The 25,540-nt window shown below is 47.8% G+C and overlaps 1 protein-coding gene across 1 annotated transcript in view; it reads left to right on the forward strand.

The window, feature by feature from the left end:
* Positions 1-20,206: 20,206 nt before the first annotated feature.
* Positions 20,207-25,540, forward strand: part of MDN1 (midasin AAA ATPase 1) — a 334,505-nt gene continuing 329,171 nt past the window's right edge. The window contains exon 1 of the mRNA XM_077289726.1: positions 20,207-20,397. Coding sequence (XP_077145841.1) covers positions 20,311-20,397 — 87 coding nt within the window. The 5' untranslated portion in view covers positions 20,207-20,310. The remainder of the gene's footprint in view (positions 20,398-25,540) is intronic.

Below are 25,540 nucleotides of genomic sequence, written 5' to 3' on the forward strand. Positions count from 1 at the left end.
GCGGCTCACCACACCAGACACGAGGCCAGACCGAGGCGGGCGGCCCACCACACCAGACACGAGGCCAGACCCGAGGCGGGCGGCGCACCACACCAGACACAAGGCCAGACCCGAGGCGGGCGGCCCACCACACCAGACACGAGGCCAGACCCGAGGCGGGCGGCCCACCACACCAGACACGAGGCCAGACCCGAGGCGGGCGGCCCACCACACCAAACACGAGGCCAGACCCGAGGTGGGTGGCCCAAAACGAGAAGCTAGACATAAGGCGGCAACCTCAAAGTACAAGACATGAGGTCAGCGCCCATCCACAACACACACTTTAAGCTTCATACTGAGATAAACAAGCACTGCCCAAAAGAATCATAAGTTACGTGATAAATGTGCTCCAGCCACAACATTTTGAGCAGGATGCACGGCAGTCGAACTAAGAATTTGGCACACCTTTCTCTAACTCCGTCTTTAAGATTGAAGTGCAAAAACACTAGTCCTGACCATTATGTGTGAACATGGCCTCACTTCGGTTGGATTATCTGAACAATCACTTCCTTGCATATGGACTTGCAGGCAATCAGCAGCTAAAACCACCAGCTGTTTCTGCTGGGTGTAGTGGCCTCTCCAGAACTCATTCGGCATTACACGGCCCCCAGTGATGGGATGGGTGACTATGTAATACATGGATCTTCTGAGTCTTCCAGAACTTGATCTGCTCTTTGTATTGGCTCGCCACTGTAGCTAATAGAGGGAGAGCATAGTTGGATCTCACCCTCTATCCATATGTTTTAATACAGACAGGGATGGTACAGTTGGTACTCCTTGAGTATCCGTTGTTGGGTATTCTTACCATTGATGTTCACAAACCATAGCATTTTGTAACAAAACTTTGCAAAGTGCTAGTGTTCTCTGTTGTCAGCAGTTTTGCTGCGGTCAGAAATTCCAGTATGGAGTCCTGTGTGTTCCTTTAGTATATAGAGCAGTAGGTGATATGTACTAAAGGAAGAGTCTCTTATAGGAATTTGCCAGACATTGGCATACTAGTCATCCTGTCCTTTACCTTTCATCAGTCTTAAAGAGGTTGTTCGGTCAAAAGATATTGTTGACCTATTATTGTAATTGGTCATCAATGTAAGATAAGTGGGGGTCCGACACTCGGCATCCCTACAAATCAGCTGTTTAGCGCCAACGGTAGTCGGAGGTAAACACTGAACTGCACTGCACAGCTTCATTCACAGTGTAGTGGCCGCTGCTGAGTATTGGAGATCAGCCTCTATTCAAAAGGAAAGTTCATCATTATCAAGTGACTGGACAACTCCTTTAAAGTCCGCAGACACAAGTCACTTCTTTGGAGGGCATTTGGAGCCTCTATTATATTTGTCAAAAATAAAAATGACGCTCTATGCAATGGACATCTTGGCTTTACCCAATAGACCCCGATAAGAGTCAACGGCAACTTATCTCTGAGCTAAAAATGTTGAAATTCAACATGCCGATTCTTCTTTCCCTTGACTTCATCTGTCGGGAGGAAGTTGGGAGGCCCCCATGCACATGAGGTGGTTGGATGTTCCTTCCAACATCAGCGAGTTCACCCACTTATCTAATATGTATGGGAGTCTTTAGCTGGCAGAGGGTATATTGTATATTAGTCTGTAAGAGCAGAGTATCCATTGTACTAGATTGTGAGCTCCTATGAGCAGGTTGCATGTCTTTCTTTCCAGGGTCAGCTCTCCTGAGCTTATACTTACGTACAGCAATACGCAGCAGGACAGACGAGATCCAGGGAGATATCCGATCGCCAGAATTGGGGTCAGGAAGGAATTTTTTTCCCCCCTGAGGGGGGGTTTCTTTGCCTTCCTCTGGATCTTTGGGTCCAGTGGCTCTCATCAGGTCCACAATGTCCGTAGCAAGTTCTGTGGTCTCCATCGGGCCTGACCTGAGAGTCATTGTGACCTTTTATTTATTAAAGGGCCAGTAATATTTTCATTACAATGTTGCTTATTGCTATTCCAATAAAAAAAAATTACAAATAATATATTGTGTCATGTGTTTTATTTGTGTGCACTTCACGCTACACAGTGACAATGATGAGAGTGATCGCCGACACTAAATATTACAGACTTGGCTGCTGATCCAGCACATAATGAAGTGTCTTATCTGCTATATACATGGCTGCAGCTGCTGCAGGACCAGGGGCTCTAGGGGGCGCTGTATACACAGAGACCAAGTTACATCACTAATGTTATGGGGTCAGCCTCTGTAATAGGGTCCTATATAATACACTACCTGAGAGACTGAAGACCGGATGACAGTCGAAGAATACAGAAGACACAGGAAAATAGTCACATGGCCAAAGAGGTGTCACAGGGTACAATAAGTAGCCATGGGGCCCGGGACAAAACTAGGGCATAACACAAAAAAGAAAACACTGGTCCATTCACCAAGGTTGACTATAGGAAGTAATGCAGATACTCGGGAGGGATTTGTGCTAAATTTTGCACCTATTAGAATAATATAGATACATGATTGTTGTTAAAGGGGATCTGTTGGCAGATTTTTTTTTGGTATGGAACAGATTCCCTTTAATCATGTACATGTCCTGTCTGACATCTCCCAGAAAAATATCATCAGTGTCGCTCACCACCTTTGCAGATGTGAGTGACCCTGGCAGCCCCTTTATGTATAATATCCTCACATACAAAGGTTACAAAAAGCTGATGGGGCTGGTATCTACCATAAGCTTGCATGTTGTGGGCCGAACACTAACCAGTCAGTCCATAAACCTCCTGCAATTGTTAGCCAACCAGAGATAAGTATGGAGCCCCATGGGCTGTGTGCATTACCAGCACCACCATTAGTTATTACTTTGTGGGGATAGTTTGGGGCAGGAGAGGGACTGCTGGATCTAATGTCTTAGACTCAATATGGCCAAAGAAAGCCCTGATTAGTTTAGAAATTGGTATCCACCATTGTTACTGGACACATGAAGTCTTCACAGCCATGATACCCACACACATTAATAAAAGTGGGAAAGCCTTGTCCTTGTGAACACTACACCTGATTTGAGGCCACCGCCTCTTGGTTGCCCAATGTTTTTGCATCTCTGGGATTTTTCTCAGATAGTCAGTACACCAGTGCCCCAGAATACTAAAGCTGGGGTGGATGATCGAGAGCCTCTGTGGTGGCCATAACTGTGGCAGCAATGGAGCAATCCCCAATGATGACAGCCCCCTGAGGTGGTGTAGGATGTATGGACTCATTCACAATACAGTCAGCGGTGCATTCATGTCTTTACTCAAGACTAAGGGTATGTGCACACGATGCAGATTTAGTGCAGAACTGCAGCAGATTTTTCTGCTGCAGAAACGCTGCAGAACTGCACTGTGACTTACAGTACAATGTAAATCAATGTGAAAAAAAAAAGCTGTGCACATGGTGCAGAAAAATCTGCGCAGAAACGCTGCAGATGTCAAAGAAGTGCATGTCACTTCTTTTGTGCGTTTCTGCAGCGTTTCTGCACCCCTCCATTAATAGAAATCTGCAGTGGTAAAATCTGCACAAAAACTGCATAAAAAAACGCACAAAAAACGCATAAAAAAATGCACCTGCGGATTCTGCCAGGAGATGCAGATTTAGTGCATAAAATTCTGCACCACATTTCCTACGTGTGCACATAGCCTTAAGGGTATGTGTCCACGTTCAGGATTGCATCAGGATTTGGTCAGGATTTTTTGCAGGTAAAATCCTGACCAAATCTGCACCTGATGTCACTGGCAGGTCACCTGTGTTGTTCTTGCGTTGTTTCTACATTGTAAGGACATGCTGTGTTCTGAAAAGACGTGCCGCATGTCCGTTTCCGCGGGTCTGCCGCATGCGTCTTTTAATGCATAGTGGAGACGGGATTTCATGAAATCCCCTCCACTATGCTGGAACATCTGGACGCTGCGTGTTTGACGCTGTGGCTCTACACAGCGTCAAACACGCAGCGTTTCCTGAACGTGGAAACATACCCTTAGAAATAAATCCCTGAAATACTGAATTGTGCCATCTGAAATGATAGACACCTCCAAAATGGAAAGGAAAAGGAACCCAAAGATTTGTATGTTGTTCTCCATTTGCCTTTGCTCAGTTCAATGTCTCTGTCAAGGGAACATTTTTCGGTGATTTAGACAGAAGCCCCAAATGGGGACATGAATGCAATGCCAAATTCAGTGTGAATAGGCCCACGTATCTGGAGGCTTGTTATTAGTGCATGATGCGTATTGCTTGCCCTTTCTCCATACTACAGGTTTGAGTGGATTTTATATATAAAAAACAAAAAGCAAACCTTATTCCCCAGCAACCTATGTGCAAAATAAAATGTCAGCGTTTGGCTGTGGCAAAAAGAAATATGAGGCCTCCAGGAATGGCAGCGGGCAACTACAGATTGGCCGCTCCTATTCCCAGGTGTCTACGTGCCACCGGCACCAGATCCGTTCTGTAGAAGATTCTGGGTATCTCAATTGTCAGACAGTTATTGGGGCATGGAGGACACCCGGCAATACAGGGTCGGCCATGTTGTGAAGGGCTGGCAGATAACAAGCTTTGTGCGTGTAGTTTGGCTACTGGCCACCGACGGCTTCTTCTGATAGAAAATGACTCTATTTAGTGTAATAAACTTGTATCTGCTGTCAATGAGGCGTCCATCATGGTGCAGGCACCATAGGCCTCTGCCAGGTGCACCCTGCTGCTATAGGACCCTTCATTTTCCCAATAAGGACCCTTCATTTTCCCAATAGAGGAGAGTTACATTATCCCTCTCAGAATGAGCTGCTATAAATATTCATTAGCGTTTGTAGGATTCAGACGATTCTCTTTTGTAGTTAAAAATTATATTTGGGAGGCAGTCAGTGATTGGCTGAGGAGGCATCTCCTGCCTTTTTCATTATGTCAAGGACAGGACCAAGACGTAGCGATCAATAAGGTCTGGATAAGGAACAAGAGCGACAGGAGATACTGGGATGAGTAATGTTTGATTTATCAGGGTCCCAACTCAGGTACCCCCATGTATTGGAAGAACGAGGGTCCCAAGAGGGGTGGCAACACTGATCCTTCCGTAGAAGTGAATGGGTTTAGACATACATTTGGTCTCCATTACGTTCTTCACCTAGGTGGTACTTTGCACTGATTTGCTAACATAAGATTCCCCAAAATAGATATATAGCATAACTTTTAAATACAAACAAAATGAAACACCACAAACAACATACAATTAAAAAGTGCCCTCTAGCTTCACCCTACAATTAGCGCCCTTATCTTAACACCTGCCTACCAGCGGAGGTTGGCGCCATAAATTTTATATGTGCGAAAATGAAGCCCTGTTCCTCCGCGGCTGACCCTAACTGCTCTGGATATCTCCATGGATAAGTGAAGACGATCACGCAATCACACAATGTTGGTGATGAATGGGAGGAAAATCAAGGCAAGCGGGCAGCTGGAACTCAGGGTGTAGGTGGGTAAGTGCCAAAGAGGTGAGTAGGTGAGTGAACCATTGGGCATCATGCAGATGCTGTTAGATGATCTAAGAAGAACATTTTTCCCCACTTTGGCTGTCTTCGGAGAAAAATAGCCTGCCTGCCAATGGAGTTTGGCACCTTACTTGACAGCGGATATGGTGCGGGGGCTCAACGATGACTGACCCTGGGACTCCCTAGAATAAATATACAACCCCCTGGAAAATGTAGCCGGATAGAGGCAGAGAACTGGATCCCCCAAACAAGGAGCAACTCACTCACAGCCAGAGAATAACAGTGTGAGGAAAGCATGTAATAAAACAAATCATATACAGTACAAGGGGATACTTATCAGATCAGTAGCTTGTGAGGATGCACCCAAACTTCGGCTGGACTCCTTGTAAGTAACCTGGGGGCATTGCGAACGTACCATGAATATGCTGTAACCTACATGCTTGTACAATCTCCACACATCTTTAGCCCCCATCTCCTCCCTCTCCTGTCCAGACTTAGCACTGTCACACTTCAATAATACACTGAAGAATGCCCTAGATGAAGAAACATCTTCTACATGCAGAAAGACCCGACACAGACAACGGCAGCCCTGGCACACAATGCAAACACGTTTTCTTCAGCGCTGCTCAAGGTGTGCAGAGCGGCAGTGGAGAAAATCTCTCTTAGCAGAAGACTTCATCCACTAAAAGTTCATGCTCAAATAAAAATAATAACCTATTACTCTGCCCTTCATCTGGCCAAACAATCCTACTTCACCACCCTCATCACCTCACTATCCAACAACCCAAAACGACTTTTTGAAAACTTAAACTCCCTCCTGAAACCTAAAGTACAGGACCCCATCACCAACCTCAGCGGTGAGATCTGGCCACTTATTTCCTAGAAAAAGTCAATCACATCCATGAGGATATTTCAGCCCAACCTCCTCAGTGCTTGGATCCCCTTCCCTGCCGCACCTCAAGCTCACTAGACATCTTTGAGCCTGTTTCAGAAGAAGTTTCCAAGCTCCTCGCTTCTGCTCGGCCTACAACCTGCAACAGTGACCCAATTCCTTCACATCTCCTGCAGTCTCTCTCACCAGTGGTCACCACTCACCTGACTAAAATATTTAACCTCTCTCTTTCTTCAGGTATCTTTCCCTCCTCATTTAAACATGCCATCATAACCCCTTTACTTAAAAAGCCATCCCTGGACCAGAACTGCACTGCTAACTACAGACCTGTCTCTAACCTTTCCTTCATCTCTAAACTCCTGGAACGCTTGGTCCACTCTCGTCTAATCCGCTATCTCTCGGATAACTCTCTTCTCGACCCCTTACAATCTGGTTTCCACTCTTTACACTCCACTGACACTGCCCTCACTAAAGTCTCTAATGGTCTAATAACAGCTAAATCAAAAGGTCATTGCTCCCTGCGGATTCTCCTGGATCTCTCTGGCGCATTTGTCAATGTGGATCACCAGTTCCTCCTCACTATGCTCCGCTCTATAGGCCTCAAGGACACAGCCCTCTCCTGGTTCTCCTCCTACCTCTCTGTCCGCTTCTTCACTGTATCTTTTGCTGGCTCCTCTTCCTCTCCTCGTCCCCTTACTATCGGGGTTCCGCAGGGCTCAGTCCTAGGCCCCCTCCTCTTCTCTCTATACACTGCCTCTATTGGGCAAACAATCAGCAGATTTGGGTTCCGGTATCATCTCAATGCTGATGACACCCAATTATACACTTCTTCCCCTGACATCACCCCTACCCTAATTCAAAATACCAAGGATTGTCTGTCTGCTGTCTCTAACATCATGTCCTCCCTCTTTCTGAAACTAAATCTCTCCAAAACTGAACTTCTTGTGTTTCTCCCCTCTACTAACCTCACTCTACCAAACATCGAAATAAGAAAACACAAATACCTCAGTGACATTTTAATGTCAAAAAGTAGGGCTATGAGTAACCTATTAATGATAGAAAAGAAAATACCCTCTCAAACATATAGATATATATATATATGTATATATATATATATATATATATATATATATATATATATATATATATATATATATATATATATATATATATATATATATATATATATTAGGAGAAACGAGAGTAACCAGGTATAAAAAATATATATTTTATTGAAAATTCAAAAAGTATTCCAAATTGTCACGAATAATTACCAAAAATGAACCATAAAAAATGACACATCAGCAAGAAAAGAGACAGAGAAGCCAAGGGGTCACTAATTGCACCTGCCCGACTGTTAGTAACCAGTAATATTAGTCTAAAGTGCTTGTTCAGTAATACAGAACGTGGTAAGAGAGCTCCTCCAACAAAGGATATTAGAGTCACAACATCCAATCAAAAAAACCACTAAGGAAGGAGAGAACATACCACGGGCAGAAGCAAGGAGACCCCAGGCCGGTGTTAGATGACCCCGACGCACGTTTCGCGTGTTCAATCCACCGCTTTATCAAGGGGAATACAGAAATGTAGCAGCAAGGACCTTTTATGGTCACATGGGGAGTCACAAGGTACAATTGAGGCCAATCAGCGCGGTTAAAAGCGGCGCATGCGCAGCGCGTCTCCCAGGTCCTGGCAGGTACATCTCGGCGTCATGTGTTACTGCGCACGCGCGGGGAGGGGAATTGTCCCCGTGCGTGCGAGCAAGACAAAAAGATGCGTTGATGTCCACCAGGAGGCGGGAGTAGCGGTACGCATGCGCACAACCACTGTGCCACCAATGTAGAATCTAAATAACCATTTTGGTGCCATAATAATACAATCAAATGGCATAGTTAATCAAACAAACGTGTATATCAATCTTAAACCTGTACTATTTAAAGATATCATACATATATGCCAAAATTGTATAGCACAAAAAGATATAATAATGACACAGTGCATAAATCACATGTTCAGAGTGTGTAGAAGTCGCTAACACCGTCAGCCAATTGTATAGGTGATGAGATGAACGATATATCTGTAATTCCAGTATCCGTGAAAGATCACATAATCAGTCCCGCTGCAAAAATTATAAGAAAAAATAAAAATAAAAACCATTAAAATACAAGAAAACACACACATAAAAAACTAACTAACACCATACATGGGGGAATATGGAAGGAACGGACAAATCTCTGAAGTCCCAGGAGAACGGAGGCACATTATGGATGCATTATCACAATAGATCATAAAAAAGATGCAAATGATAATGACTCATTTAGACCCTTAGGGGTCAGGGTGTCCAGTAGCATAATCCATTTCGCTTCTAACTGGGCAAGAATTTTTTTTTATAATCACCCCCCCTAATCCCTAGATGAATAATATCAATCCCTCTCACCTTAAATTAAGATGGATCACTGTTATGGTACTGTCTAAAGTGCCGAGGGATCGTCTTAAGGAGGGTAACGTCAGTCGCTGTCTTGGCTGCACAAATGTCAATCACGTGCTCTCGCACGCGTACTCTCAGTTCTCTTGATGTGAGTCCAATATACATTTTTGGGCAGCCGCAGGTCGCATAATAGATGACATTCATGCTACTGCACGCTATTCGATGTTTGATATTGAATTGTTTCTTACCATCAGAAGAGCCGAATATGGTGCAGCGCAGGACATTTGGGCAGGCAAGACACGACCGCATGGTAAAGAGCCAGGTATTGGGCTCCTAGAGCCAAACGGATGATTAGGAGTGGGAATATAGTGGCTACTCACTAAGAGATGTTTAAGATTTTTTGATCTCCTTGCCGTCATAGAGGGAGTGTCACCAAGGGATGTTCCCAGGGAGGGCTCGGTATTCAGAATAGGCCAATGTTTTTTAAGAATCTGTCTCATATCCTCCCATTCGTGATTAAATGTAGATATAAATCTTATTGGTCCATCCTTTACAGGGTCGAGCTCTGGAAGATTTAAGAAGATCGCTCCGTGGAGTTGCCCTTGCTCTCTGATATCCCTGCTTGATGCACCGGTTGGAATAACCACGTGCCGCAAACCGGGATCTTAAATCATCGAAATAACTCTGGAAGGTTCAACCATAACTCCCAAGCAGGATGCCCGCTGTATTGGGGTCATATTGGGGACACTGAACTTTCCTTTACTCCCTATATCCGATCACTCACACGCTCTTGTCACCTGTATCTTAAAAACATCTCCAGAGTCCGACCTTTTCTCACCTCTGAAACTTCTAAGACTCTTACTGTTGCTCTTATTCATTCTTGTCTGGACTACTGCAACTCACTTCTGATCGGTCTCCATCTTACCAAAACTTTCTCCTCTCCAATCCATCTTGAATGCGGCAGCCAGGGTCATATTTCTGTCCAGCCGCTTCACCGATGCCTCCATCTTGTGCCAGTCATTACACTGGCTACCCATTTGCTACAGGGTCTAGTATAAACTCATCTCTCTCACCCTCAAAGCTCTCCACAGTTCAGCACCGCCTTATATCTCCTCTCTCATTTCTGTCTATTGCCCTACACGTGCCCTCTGTTCTACAAATGACCTAAGACTAACATCCCCCATAATCCGAACCTCGCCCCTCCGTCTCCAAGACTTCTCTCGTGCTGCGCCAGCTCTCTGGAATGCACTTCCCCAGACGATCAGACTGATACCTAGCCCCGACCTATTCAAGCGCGCTTTGAAAACCCATCTCTTCAAACAAGCCTACCATATCAACTACTCAGTAAACTAACTTTGCCATGTTCCCTCCTTCCAAATATTATTCTGAATCTGCACCCTACTATTCAACTGTCTCCACACCCTCCATGCACTTGATACTTGACTATTGCACTTACACACACGGGCTGATGACCGGATCATGCAGCTTTATATGAAAATCCCTATTTATTATAATTGCCAGACCTGAAATAACAAGCACTTTTCACCTATTGTGTCCCCCCCATTTCCTTGTAGATTGTAAGCTTGCGAGCAGGGACCTAACCCCTAATGTCACTGTTTAAATTGTCTTAACTTGAATTGAATTTATTGTCTGTACATGTCCCCGCTTAATTGTAAAGTGCTGTGGAATATGTTGGCGCTATATAAATAAAAATTATTATTGTTATTATTACTGTACTGGTAGCTGCAGCTGACGATCAGATGTTATTGCTGGCACATATACAGGTAGTGACCGCTTACACTACATCCAATACATGTCTATGGCAGAACATGACACTGTAGCATATTACATGGATGCCAGCACAACACTGTCCATTGTGATCAACAGCATCAGAAAACAAGGCATCTGATCAGGCAATGGTATCTGTACTTTGTTTGTGGGACTACCCCTTTAAGTTCCATATGAAAAGGTTTATCATTTTATTTCATGATAAGGAAAAGCTTCCTCAACTGTAGACATTGTTTTATTAAATATTAAAGTTGGCTCACGACTTTATCCAAGTTTTTTCTATTTTGGCCCTCTGTGTCCTTGAGTTTTGACATCCCTGTCTAAATAATTATTGGCACTTTAAGAGGATGGTGAAGAGAAGATGCATCCAATCGACATCCCACAGCACTTGCAAGTAAATGCCTCCATCTGCTGGTTGGACTGTGGAAGCAGGAACTGAAAGATGGAAAGTGTGTTCCTGGAGGAAAGATTTCAAAGGGGACACCGGGTCACATGACAGTTGTGTTGTAGTTACTAAATATAAAAAGGCCTGGTCAGGGCGAGAAGGAGCAGTCTGGCGTCAGAGTTTGTACCAGGCGTGGCTGCGAAGTGGGTAAACAGCCACCATCGCCACTGAAGGGTTCAAGAGCGGTCAGATGTAAGAGAAGACTTGAGCTAAAAGGAAGATCCCTGACCAGAGCTGAGAGAAAGATCGGTGACCTGAGTTAAGAGGAAGATCATCATCCACGCCAGTAGAAGACTGGGATCCATGCCTGTAGAAGACCATGCCCCGCACCAGTCCCATGCCAGTAGAAGACTGTGCCCAGGTCAGAAGTAGGCCTGAGAAATGATTCAGCTGTAGATGAGGGCCATTCCTGTGGGCGGTTGCTTTCCTGCGTAAATGTACGGTACTGTGAATGGACAGGGACCGCGCTTCAAGTAGTGAAGACGGCCAACAAGTTGAGTGAGCAACCGCCCCTGAATTGGACTTGTGGCCTAGCGGGTAGTGTTGTGACCTCATTAGGGCCTGTGTACCATGTAGAGGACATGATGCCTTTAGTGAGGTTAAGACTTCCCAATGATCAGTTATTCATTTCTATTAAGAGTGCTAAATAGCTGCTTCCAGGAAAACACTGATAACCTGGATTAAAAAAAACAGCCCTGCCTAACTATGCCTGGAATGTATGCTAGAAGACATCAGAGGGATATTTGAAGAAGTCACATGGGAGAATAAGTTTTGCCTCTTCTAAAGTAATTATATATACATCTCTATCAATTATATAACATTTATTATATGTCTATCATAGAAAATATCAACCATATAGATAACAGTACAGGAACTAGCGCATGCGCAGAGCTGCACAGTGCTGTTCTAAGAAGGCAACTAATGGATAGAGTCTGGTCACATGCGCCTCTATCAGCGCAAATGTTTTGGACCCCAGCACCGTACTGATATGACACCCGGGTAGTTGCATTACTTCAATAAAATGGATTAAATAGATGTTTTCTAGATTTGTAAAATTGATCAGAACATAGAAAACCACTTTAATTCACTAAAATATGTGTCATACAATTAATTACATGAGACACAATATTACATAGAAGACAGATATTGATTCACACTCACCCAAACAGAATAAAGACAGTTCATTGCCCCCATAGTAGTTGTGCAGTTTGCCCCATAGGGATTGCCAGAAATCACCAGACGTACCTCAAAAATGTTGTAGGTGCCTAAGAGGGTAACACAGCAAAGACAGGATAGTTAATGGGTTAATTACAGAAACTCTCACTTAAAACATATATATATATATATATACACACGTAGGAATCTGGAATAAGTCCAACGCCGTGAGTCTATCAGCACAAAACAAAATGTCAGTCCAAACCAAGCACAAATGCTCGGTGCACCATTGGTGTGGCCAAATAGTTCAGTTCACCTTCCCACCTACTTGTTTCCCATATATCTCTGCTCTTGTAAAGCTACAGCTGTCAATCAAGAAAGAAGAGGGTGGAGAAATATGGAGAACAAGTAGGTGGTAACTGAACTTCACCACGCCAATGGTGCACTGAATGCCTGCGCTTGGTTTGAGCTGTCATTTTGTGTTGACAGACTCCATTTAACCTATGAAGGCTAGGACTCCAAAGGAACCCTATGGGTATGATGAAAACTCACCTTATTGGGGGGAAAAATGCAAGAGAATAGCAAGACATTTGACATGGTCTGAAATTATGTGATTACTCCCGGCCAGAACTATCAACCATGAGGAAACATGGAGCTACAGTCACAATAAGACAGAATTTTTCTAATATGTTCTGTGCTTGAATCACTTAAAGGGGTTGCCAGTTAAAACAAGTTATTACCCACCCGCAGGATCGGTGAGAACTTGTGATCAGTGTGGGGCTGACCGCTGTGACCTGCACTGTTTGGCTAATTGAAGACTTTTTATCCGAGTTGCAAAATGGAGTGGCAGATTGGATGCCCTTCCCAACAGGGGTTCCAGAAAAAGCTGAGAGCTGTGACCAGCAGCCCCACAGGGGATAAATGGAGTGGAGGTCGATTCTTAAACCAAGAATCTGCAAAAACCCTAGTCCATGCCCTCATCATCTCCCGCCTTGACTACTGCAACCTACTGCTCTGTGGCCTCCCCTCTAAGGGTACCGTCACACAGTGGCATTTTGATCGCTACAACGGCACGATTCGTGACGCCCCAGCGTCGCTCCAATATCGCTCCAGCGTCGTAGACAGCGGTCACACTTCGCAATACACGACGCTGGAGCGATAATTTCATGACGTATTTGCGATGTAGAAGCCGTTGGTTACTGTGCGCACATCGTATACAACCTTTGTTACACGATGCAATCATGCCGCCACAGCGGGACACTTGACGACGAAAGAAAGTTTCAAACGATCTGCTACGACGTACGATTCTCAGCGGGGTCCCTGATCGCAGTAGCGTGTCAGACACAGCGAGATCGTAAATATATCGCTGGAACGTCACAAATCGTGCCGTTGTAGCGATCAAAATGCCACTGTGTGACGGTACCCTAAGGCTGCCGTCACACTAGCAGTATTTGGTCAGTATTTTACATCAGTATTTGTAAGCCAAAGCCAGGAGTGGGTGATTAATGCAGAAGTGGTGCATATGTTTCTATTATACTTTTCCTCTAATTGTTCCACTCCTGGTTTTGGCTTACAAATACTGATGTAAAATACTGACCAAAACCTGCTAGTGCGACGGCAGCCTTACACTCTCGCACCCCTCCAATCTATTCTAAACTCTGCTGCCCGACTAATCCACCTGTCCCCACGCTATTCCCCAGCCTCTACCTTCTGTCAATCCCGTCACTGGCTCCCCATTGCCCAGAGACCCCAGTTCAAAACCCTAACCATGACATACAAAGCCATCCACAATCTGTGTCCTCCATACATCTGTGGCCTCGTCTCCCGGTACTTACCTGCACGCAACCTCTGATCCTCACAAGATCTCCTTCTATACTCCCCTTATCTCCGCTTCCCACAATCGCATACAAGATTTCTCCCGTGCATCCCCCATACTCTGGAACTCTCTTCCCCAACAAATCAGACTTCGCTTACCGTAGACACCTTCAAAAAGAACCTGAAGACCCACCTTTTCCGACAAGCCTACAACCTGCAGTAACCACCGATCGACCAAACCTCTGCACGACCAGCTCTACCCTCGCCTACTGTATTCTCACCCATCCCTTGACAAAGGGGGAGGATGTGGAAACCACAAACAAAAATTGTGACTCAAAACGTCCATAATAAATGCAAACCTTCATTTAGAATATCAAAAAATAGACAAGTAAATGACAGTGACAAAAGGCATAAAATGCAGCCACTAAAAACACCAGCAGCTGTGCAAAGTGGACGCCCCAGCCTAAGTAATACCCAGGTACTTTATCTAATTTATACTATCAAAGATGTCTTACACTGACCCATCACATACTGTGTATCTATCTTATTTATTCACCAGTATATATTCCAGAATGGAAACACACGGTTACACTAATTAGAACCAATATGGTTGTTTACATGGGATAAGACAGGGAAGATGCCGCATTATAACTATCAAATGAAAAGTACCACATATTAAGTGCCAAGATGTACATAATTACCTCAAGTGAGTGGCAGACGTATATATCCTCAGGCTGGCGCGTCACCCCGATGCACGTTTCGGATGTCCTTCGTCAAGGGGCATGAGAAATGGACAAAGCCGGAGATATAAATACACGCCGGACCGGAAGTGACAGTGCCGCGGACCAGAAGTGACGCATTCACTGCCATGACAACCCGGGACGCAAGGCAGCGTCGACGTCATGACCAGGAGGAGCCAGGTCCCTTGTAGATTGTGAACCCTCGCAGCAGGGTCCTCTCTCCTACTGTACCAGTCGTGACTTGTGACCCCGGCCTTACATTCAAGTCAAAGCAATGACAGCAGGTGGGGGCTTTTTACTTAGTTTTCGGTGGAATTAGGCGTTAGGTGAGTAGAACTGTGTTTGTAATTTTTAAATAAAAAAGTAAAACTGTGTTTTGTTTTATTTCTAATAAAAGACTTTATTCTGGCTGTGTCTTTATTTACCATACAACTTACTGTAGCGCTTCTTCCCCGGCGCCGCTGCGTGTCACGCGGATGACATCCATGTGTGTTCTCCATGTGCACGTATGCGGGACGTTTTGCTGCCCGTGCAGACGGTAAAAAACGGACATGTCTACGTGTGGGGCACACAGTCCGTGGAAACACACTGACATGCACAGACTTATTCATTTGAATGGGTCTACGTGTCTCCGGTATGTGTGAAACCTGTCACCACATGTACCAGAGACACGGAGGTGTGAAAGAGGCCTAAGAGTTTGAACTTTTACTTTGTCAGCGTGAAAATAAAAAATGTTCTGTGGACTTGTGTTTTATTACTTGAGTTGCAATTTTCCAAAACATCTGGGACTTATATTAAATGGTGGGGTACATATGATGCTTTGATTGCTTCTTAATGCATTTTTTTTCTGGCATTGTGACCAAAACACCACAATTCTGGCATTAAATTTTTTTTTTTCTTTTATAGTTTTTATGTTAATTATAGATTTAAATAGATTGTACTTTTGTGGACATGTTTATATTTAAAAAAAACGCACTTCTTTGTTAGGGCTCTTTTACACGTCCATTACATGTGATGACAGTTTCCATACGTACCGGAGACACTGACCCACACAGACTTATTGAAATGAATGAGACTGTGCACATGTCAGTGTATTTCCACAGACCATGTGTTGTGGACGACAGCACGGATCACACGGACCCATTCAAGTCAATGAGTCCCTGTGACACGTACCCCACATAGATGCCATCCGTGCAACACGTATCGGAGCCTGGGAATCAGTGTAGTTTGCTCTGTTCCCAAGCACCGAGTGTTGAACGCACCAGCAGGGGATAATGATGAGAGCAATAGTCTGCTCCCACTGTCTACACCTGTAAAAATAAGGATAAATTAAAAATCCTTATACTCACCTGTCCTAAATGTCTCCCACTGTAATCCATGCGACCAATCATGCAGAGGAGCTGGGGAGAATGCGCTCATGCCGCAAAGCCTGGGAGAATGCACTCATGCAGAGGAGCTGGAGATAAAGATCCCAGCAGAGAGCGGCCCCGGACTTCTGCTGCACTTAGCGAGTGGTGTCCTCTGCATGAGCGCATTCTCCCCGGTTCCCCTGCATGAGCACATTCTCCCCGGCTCCTCTGCATGAGCGCATTCTCCCCAGCTTCGCTGCATGAGCGCATTCTCCCCGGCTTTGCTGCATGAGCGCATTCTCCCTGACTCCTCTGCATGAGCGCATTCTCCCTAGCTCCTCTGCATGAGCGCCTTCTCCCCGGCTCCTCTGCATGAGCGCATTCTCCCAGGCTCCACGGAATGAGCGCATTCTCCCAGGCTCCGCGGCATGAGCACATTCTCCCTAGCTCCTCTGCATGAGCGCATTCTCCCCGGCTCCGCTGCATGAGCGCCTTCTCCCCAGTTCCGCAGCATGAGCACATTCTCCCCAGCTCCTCTGCATGAGTGCATTCTCCCCGGCTCCTCATCATGAGAGCATTCTCCCCCGCTCCTCATCATGAGCGCATTCTCCCAGGCTCCACGGCATGAGCGCATTCTCCCAGGCTCCTCGGCATGAGCGCATTCTCCCAGGCTCCACGGCATGAGCGCATTCTCCCCGGCTCCACGGCATGAGCACATTCTCCCCGGCATGAGCACATTCTCCCCGGCATGAGCACATTCTCCCCGGCATGAGCACATTCTCCCCGGCTCCACGGCCTGAGCGCATTCTCCCTAGCTCCTCTTTATGAGCGCATTCTCCCCGGCTCCTCTGCATGAGCACATTCTCCCCGACTCCTCTGCATGAGCACATTCTCCCCGGCTCCTCTGCATGAGCGCATTCTCCCTAGCTCCTCTGCATGAGCGCCTTCTCCCCGGAATGAGCGCATTCTCCCAGGCTCCACGGAATGAGCGCATTCTCCCAGGCTCCGCGGCATGAGCACATTCTCCCCAGCTCCTCTGCATGAGTGCATTCTCCCCGGCTCCTCATCATGAGCGCATTCTCCCCCGCTCCTCATCATGAGCGCATTCTCCCAGGCTCCACGGCATGAGCGCATTCTCCCAGGCTCCTCGGCATGAGCGCATTCTCCCCGGCATGAGCGCATTCTCCCCGGCTCCACGGCATGAGCACATTCTCCCCGGCTCCACGGCATGAGCACATTCTCCCCGGCTCCACGGCATGAGCACATTCTCCCCGGCTCCACGGCATGAGCACATTCTCCCTAGCTCCTCTTTATGAGCGCATTCTCCCCGGCTCCTCTGCAAGAGCGCATTCTCCCCGGCTCCTCTGCATGAGCACATTCTCCCTGGCTCCTCTGCATGAGCGCATTCTCCCTAGCTCCTCTGCATGAGCGCCTTCTCCCCGGCTCCTCTGCATGAGCGCATTCTCCCAGGCTCCACGGCATGAGCGCATTCTCCCAGACTCCACGGCATGAGCGCATTCTCCCAGGCTCCACGGCATGAGCACATTCTCCCTAGCTCCTCTGCATGAGCGCATTCTCCCCGGCTCCGCTGCATGAAGCGCATTCTCCCAGGCTCCGCAGCATGAGCGCATTCTCCCTAGCTCCTCTGCATGAGCGCATTCTCCCTGGCTCCTCTGCATGAGCGCATTCTCCCAGGCTCCGCTGCATGAGCGCATTCTCCCAGGCATGAGTGCATTCTCCCCGGCTACTCTGCATGAGCGCATTCTCCCTAGCTCCTCTGCATGAGCGCATTCTCCCCGGCTTCGCTGCATGAGTGCATTCTCCCCGGCTCCTCTGCATGAGCAGATTCTCCCCCCTCCTCTGCATGAGCACATTCTCCCTAGCTCCTCCGCATGAGCGCATTCTCCCCGGCTCCTCTGCATGAGCGCATTCTCCCTAGCTCCTCTGCATGAGCGCATGCTCCCCGGCTCCTCTGCATGAGCGCATGCTCCCCAGGTCCACGGCATGAGCGCATTCTCCCCAGCTCCTCTACATGAGCGCATTCTCCCCGACTCCTCTGCATGAGCACATTCTCCCCAAATCCTCTGCTTGAGCACATTCTCCCCGGCTCCTCTGCATGAGCGCATTCTCCCAGGCTCCGCTGCATGAGCGCATTCTCCCAGGCTCCGCTGCATGAGCGCATTCTCCCTCCGCTGCATGAGCGCATTCTCCCTCCGCTGCATGAGCGCATTCTCCCTCCGCTGCATGAGCGCATTCTCCCTCCGCTGCATGAGCGCATTCTCCCCGGCTCCTCTGTATGAGCGCACTCTCCCCGGCTCCTTTGCATGAGCGCATTCTCCCCGGCTTCTCTGCATGAGCGCATTCTCCCCGGCTCCTCTGCATGAGCGCATTCTCCCCGGTATGAGCGGTCAAGAGCATTACATTGGGAGAATACATCATGGATTTTAGAAAATAACACCAGTGAGCAATACAGACTAGGAGTGAGGTGCCAGGAGCTACAATCTGAGAAAATGGCTAAAAAGCCTTCACTAGACACCTGCACAGCCGTATAATGAGGACCAGGCTTTATAGTTAATGGACTGGAGTGTACTGGAGTGTAAGGCTGCCGTCACACTAGCAGTATTTGGTCAGTATTTTACATCAGTATTTGTAAGCCAAAACCAGGAGTGGGTGATAAATGCCGAAGTGGAGCATATGTTTCTATTAGGCTAGGTTCACATTGCGTTAGGGCAATCCGTTAAGCGCATAGCGCTAGCGGATTGCGCTAACGCAATGTTTCTCTAGGGTCCGCGTTCGGCGTCCCCGCTAGCGCAGATCCCCGATCTGCGTTAGTCTACGTTCACATTAGCGTTCGGCGCCGCAGCGTTGGGCGCCGCAGCATGCGTCATGCGCCCCTATATTTAACATGGGGGCGCATGGACATGCGTTGTGCTGCGTTTTGCGACGCATGGCCGCAACCAAGTTGCATTTTTTTTGCGTCCAACTTTCGGCCAAAAAGGACGCATGCGTCGCAAAACGCATCGTTTTAGCGTGCGTTTTGTTGCGGTTTTGTTTGCGTTGTGCGTTGCGTCGCCGACGCTGCGGCGCACAACGCAAATGTGAACGTAGCCTTAGCGAGGAACGGACCTTGGGCGCACCTCGGACGCTGCAAGCAGCGTCCGAGGTCCGTCACAAAAGAACGGCACATCGCTAGTGCGTGCCGAAAATGGCATGCGCTAGCGATGCGCTACAGGGAAAAATCACATTGCTGTCAATGGGTGCGCTAACGGACCCGTTGCACGGCGTTAATTGCAACATTTTCGCCGTGCAACGCAGTCCGTTAGCGTTAACCCATTAACGCAATGTGAACCTAGCCTTATACTTTTCCTCTGATTGTTCCACTCCTGGTTTTGGCTTACAGATACTGAGGTAAAATACTGACCAAATACTGCTAGTGTGACGGCAGCCTTAAAAGTAGCACTATGTGCCAGGAGAGCCTGCTCTTTTTGGTGAGCAGAGGCGAGTGAGCTGGACTGCGCATCACTAGGAGTCTACGTCAGTGTCCGGCCAGCGCCCGCCGCGGCAGCCAGCTCGCCTCAGCCTCTCTCCCGCCGCGGCAGCCGGCTCGCCTCAGCCTCTCTCCCGCCGCGGCAGCCGGCTCGCCTCAGCCTGTCTCCCGCCGCGGCAGCCGGCTCGCCTCAGCCTCTCTCCCGCCGCGGCAGCCGGCTCGCCTCAGCCTGTCTCCCGCCGCGGCAGCCGGCTCGCCTCAGCCTCTCTCCCGCCGCGGCAGCCGGCTCGCCTCAGCCTGTCTCCCGCCGCGGCAGCCGGCTCGCCTCAGCCTCTCTCCCGCCGCGGCAGCCGGCTCGCCTCAGCCTCTCTCCCGCCGCGGCAGCCGGCTCGCCTCAGCCTCTCTCCCGCCGCGGCAGCCGGCTCGCCTCAGCCTCTCTCCCGCCGCGGCAGCCGGCTCGCCTCAGCCTGTCTCCCGCCGCGGCAGCCGGCTCGCCTCAGCCTCTCTCCCGCCGCGGCAGCCGGCTCGCCTCAGCCTCTCTCCCGCCGCGGCAGCCAGCTGCTGGGAGGTGTCGCGCCGGTGATGACGTACGCGGCGCTCCCGGAAGTGCTCCGTTGTGCTGGTGGCTTCCCCACGTGTGGAGCCGTGCTGGTGTTTGTTGTGCACACACGGCCGCCGCTCGGCCTGTTCCGGTCAGCCGTGTCCCCGGCATGGAGCACTTCCAGCTCAGCCTCTCGGGGCTCAGCGCTATCGCTCAGAGAAGCGGCGGAGAGCTCAGCCAGTTCCTCGCCAAGCAGGTGAGAAAGCGCCACAATAATGGGCCAATCCGCGCGCAGAGCGGCGCTGCTGGGGCTGCCATTGTCCTAGCGGGGAGAAAGGAAGCACACGTGCGCCGGGGAGCGGGCGCCATCGGCTCGGATGTGGGCTGGCGGGGGCATCCTGCACGGGGCCGGTATCTAGGGGGTTTCCTACATAGATCTCACAGCCGGGCCATGGAAATAAAGCCTCCCCGTGACCAGAAAGTTTGTGCTGTTCCTTATTGAGTGTGGTGGGCTCTAGTGCCCTCTGCACAAATCCTGGAGATCGGTGGTGACCCGGGACCCCACCTGGTACGGCTCTAGCCTTATGTCACCATTGAGCAGATCTGTACTGCACAGCCCCCATCGGTGTGTAGGGGCCAGTGCGGGAGAATGCAGATCTGCCCCAAGATGTTCTGCAGCAGCTACTGTACATTGAGCAGCTCCATTCATTGTTTACTTCTGCCTGGAGTTGTAAGCTGACCGGTGGGAATGTTGGTTATGGGACTACCATCGGTCTGGTATTGGTGACCTAGTATTCGTGATATATTCCCAGAGAAGTCCTTTACATGGAATGTATCATGATTTAGTCGTATAAACAATCATTTTTAAAACAAAATAAAATGTACTATTAACATTTTTTTCAGCTTTGGTGGCTGCCATTTCTTTTTACTGATGTGAGTGTCAGCACGACATATACACACCACAAATATGGCAGCCATAGGAGAGACTACCGTTGGATTCATTATTATGCGTTAATTTATATAGCGCCATCATATTCCACAGCATTGCACAGACTTTATCATCACTGTCCCCAGTGGGGCTCAGTCTGAAATCCCTCTCAATAAGGCATGTTGGAGGAAACCCACACAAACACGGGGAGAACAAACTCCTTGTAGATGTTGTCCTTGGGGGGAATTGGGGCCGGGACCAAAGCAACAATGCTAAGCCACTGTGCTGCCCAACCCCACCTCATCCACCATGGCCGCTCCCTACACAGCCTAATTCACTGCTGTAGGTGGAGTCAGGCACCATCTTACTGTAGCCAAGCTCTGTGCCGGGAAAGGTCAGAGAGGCTCGGTGCCTGCGCACTGCAGTACTTTGCTGTGCCCTCAGCAGGGCAGACAAAGTGCGCAGGAGCCGCAGCGTGAATACGAGAGGACGTCATCGTAAGAAGATGGGAGGCGCCGGACCGGACCGCGATACCTATCGGAATTCCAGAATGCTGTAGATTAGCCCCTGATGCCGGTGGGCTTAGCTCGCCTTCGATTTTGGGGGTGACAGGTTCCCTTTTAGGCTGCTTTCACACATCAGTTTTTTTGTTTCAGGCACAATCCGGCAAATTTACCAAAAACGGATCCGGCGTAAATTTTGAAAGAACTGATGCACCGGATCCGTTTTTTAGCTGGATGTGGCGCATCCATCTTTCTTTACTGCGCATGGATGAGAGATTGATTGAGAGAGAGAGAGATTGATTGATTGAGAGAGATTGATTGAGAGAGAGATTGAGAGATTTTCCCTATGCCAGAATATCTTCTGGGCATGCCCAATGTGTAAAAACGGATTCGGTAGCCGCCATTTAGAGGTGGACTTGCTGGTGTGTTTAGGATCATTGTCCTGCTGCATAACCCAAGTGCGCTTCAGCTTCAGGTCACGAACAGATGGCCGGACGTTCTTCAGGCTTTTTTGTAGACATAGTAAAAAGAGGAGAAAGGAAGTGTATGTTTTAAAAATACATACAAACGGTAACAGGACATATAAAAAGTGCAAAAAAGAACATGCAGTAGTGCTATCCAGCAGTATATAAACTTGTAGTTATGTGTACATATTTAAATAGAAGAGTAAGATATGCCAAGTAACTATAATCAGGGTAAGGTATGCCAAATAAATAAAATCAGTTATATAGGAGCACCTCCCATTGAGAAAGCATGGCGTACTGAACAAGCGAAACGCACGCTGGGCTTGTTAAATGTCTGTGTGAGTCTCCCATCTGTCTGTTTACTTGGGTAAGATGCCTTTTCAGATATTGCTTTGCACTATCTGGTAACTTGAGATGCAAAGTATGTCTGACTCCTTCCAGTGGTTAACAATTGGAGTGTGCCTCTTTTTATACTATTAGTCCACATATACTATAGACCCCTTACTAGTGTGGGGTATGTGGTTACTAAGCAATTAGAGGCACTCCCCTACAACTGATTTGGCATACCTTACCCGAATTATATTTACTTGGCATATCTTACTCTTCTATTTAATTATGTACACATAACTACAGGTTTGTATACTGTTGGATATCACTACTGCATGTTCTTTTTTGCACTTTTTGTACGTCCTTTTACTGTTGGTAAATTTTATGCTAATAAAGTTTGTATGTATTTTTAAAACATACACTCCCTTTCTCCTCTTTTTGCTATGTCAATTTTGGAGTGTTTTTTCTTTTGTGGTTAAATGTTTCTTTTGTGGTTAAATGTACCTTTGGTGCTTTGCTCACAATTTACTATGAGACTGGGCTTTTGTTTAACAATTTTTTTGTAGCCAGCAGAAGTCATGGTTCTAATTACCACATCAAGCGTTCCAGGTCCTGAAGCAGCAAAAGAGCCCCAGGCCATTACACTGCCACCATCTTATTTTACTGTTGGTATGATGTTCCTTTTCTGAAATGCTGTTACTTCTACATCAGTTGTAGTGGGACATACAATACAGAGCAAAAGTTTGGACACACCTTCTCATTTAAAGATTTTTCTGTATTTTCATGACTATGAAAATTGTAAATTCACACTGAAGGCATCAAAACTATGAATTAACACATGTGGAATTATATACTTAACAAAAAAGTGTGAAACAACTGAAATTATGTCTTAGATTCTAGGTTCTTCAAAGTAGCCACCTTTTGCTTAGATGACTGCTTTGCACACTCTTGGCATTCCCTTGATGAGCTTCAAGAGGTAGTCACCGGGAATGGTCTTCCAACAATCTTGAAGGAGTTCCCAGAGATGCTTAGCACTTGTTGGCCCTTTTGCCTTCACTCTGCGGTCCAGCTCACCCCAAACCATCTTGATTGGGTTCAGGTCTGGTGACTGTGGAGGCCAGGTCATCTGGTGTAGCACCCCATCACTCTCCTTCTTGGTCAACTAGCCCTTACACAGCCTGGAGGTGTGTTTGGGGTCATTGTCCTGTTGAAAAATAAATGATGGTCCAACTAAACGCAAACTGGATGGAATAGCATGTCGCTACAAGATGCTGTGGTAGCCATGCTGGCTCAGTATGCCGTCAATTTTGAATAAATCCCCAACAGTGTCACCAGCAAAGCACCCCTACACCATCACACCTCCTCGGTGGGAACCAGGCGTGTAGAGTCCATCCGTTCACCTTTTCTGCGTCACACAAAGACACGGTGGTTGGAACCAAAGATCTCAAATTTGGACTCATCAGACCAAAGCACAGATTTCCACTGGTCTAATAACCATTCCTTGTGTTCTTTAGCCCAAACAAGTCTCTTCTCTTCTGTCCTTAGCAGTGGATTCCTAGCAGCTATTTTACCATGTAGGCCTGCTGCACAAAGTCTCCTCTTAACAGTTGTTGAAGGGATGTGTCTGCTGCTAGAACTCTGTGTGGCATTGACCTGGTCTCTAATCTGAGCTGCTGTTAACCTGCGATTTCTGAGGCTGGTGACTCGGAAACTTATCCTCAGAAGCAGATGTGACTCTTTGTCTTCCTTTCCTTGGGCGGTCCTCATGTGAGCCAGTTTCTTTGTAGCGCTTGATGGTTTTTGCCACTGCACTTGGGGACACTTTCAAAGTTCTCCCAATTTTTCGGACTGACCTTCATTTCTTAACCCCTTCCCGACCTTTGACGCATACGCTGCGTCATGAAAGTCGGTGCCAATCCGACCTGTGATGCAGTGTATGCGTCATGGAATGATCGCGTCCCTGCAGATCGGGTGACAGGGTTAACTCCAATTTCACCCGATCTGCAGGGACAGGGGGAGTGGTGCTTCAGCCCAGGGGGGGTGGCTTCACCCCCTCGTGGCTACGATCGCTCTGATTGGCTGTTGAAAGTGAAACTGCCAATCAGAGCGATTTGTAATATTTCACCTAAAAAACTGGTGAAATATTACAATCCAGCCATGGCCGATGCTCAGTATTTCCAGCCATGGCCATATTGCAAGTGACCCCCCCACCCCACCGATCGCCCCCCCCAAGCCACCGATCTGTCCCGTAGTCCCCTCCGTCCTGTGCTCCCCCGTCCTCCTGTCCGCTCCCCCCATGCTCCTATGTCACCCCCCCCCCCCCCCGTGCTCCGACGCCCCCCCCCCCGTGCTCCGACGCCCCCCCCGTGCCCCGATCTCCCCCCCCCCCCCCCTCTTATACTTACCGAGGCTCCCGGTGTCGGTCCGTCTTCTCCATGGGCGCCGCCATCTTCCAAAATGGCGGGCGCATGCTCAGTGCGCCCGCCGAATCTGCCGGCCGGCAGATTCGTTACAAGTACATTTTGATCGCTGTGGTAGGTTCTATCACAGCGATCAAAATAAAAAAAATAATAAATAAACCCCCCCCTTTATCACCTCCATAGGTAGGGACAATAATAAAATAAAGAAATTATTATTTTTTCTTTTTCCACTAGGGTTAGGGTTAGAACTAGGGGTAGGATTAGGGTTAGAGGTAGGGTTAGGGGTAGGGTTAGGGTTATGGCATGTGCACACAGTGCGGATTTGGCTGCGGATCCGCAGCGTATTGGCCGCGGATCCGCAGCAGATTGGCCGCTGCAAATTCGTAGCAGTTTTCCATCAGGTTTACAGTACCATGTACACCTATGGAAAACCAAATCCGCTGTGCCCATGGTGCGGAAAATTCCGTGCAGAAACGCTGCGTTGTATTTTCCGCAGCATGTCAATTCTTTGTGCGGATTCCGCAGCGTTTTACACCTGTTCCTCAATAGGAATCCGCAGGTGAAATCCGCACAAAAAAACACTGGAAATCTGCTGTAAATCCGCAGGTAAAACGCAGTGCCTTTTACCTGCAGATTTTTCAAAAATCGTGCGGAAGAATCTCACACGAATCCGCAACGTGGGCACATAGCCTTAGGGTTAGGGTTGGAATTAGGGCTAGGGTTGGAATTAGGGCTAGGGTTGGAAATAGGGTTAAGA

Source organism: Ranitomeya variabilis, chromosome 2 (assembly GCF_051348905.1).
Source record: "Ranitomeya variabilis isolate aRanVar5 chromosome 2, aRanVar5.hap1, whole genome shotgun sequence".
In the NCBI taxonomy this organism is placed as follows: Eukaryota; Metazoa; Chordata; class Amphibia; order Anura; family Dendrobatidae; genus Ranitomeya; species Ranitomeya variabilis.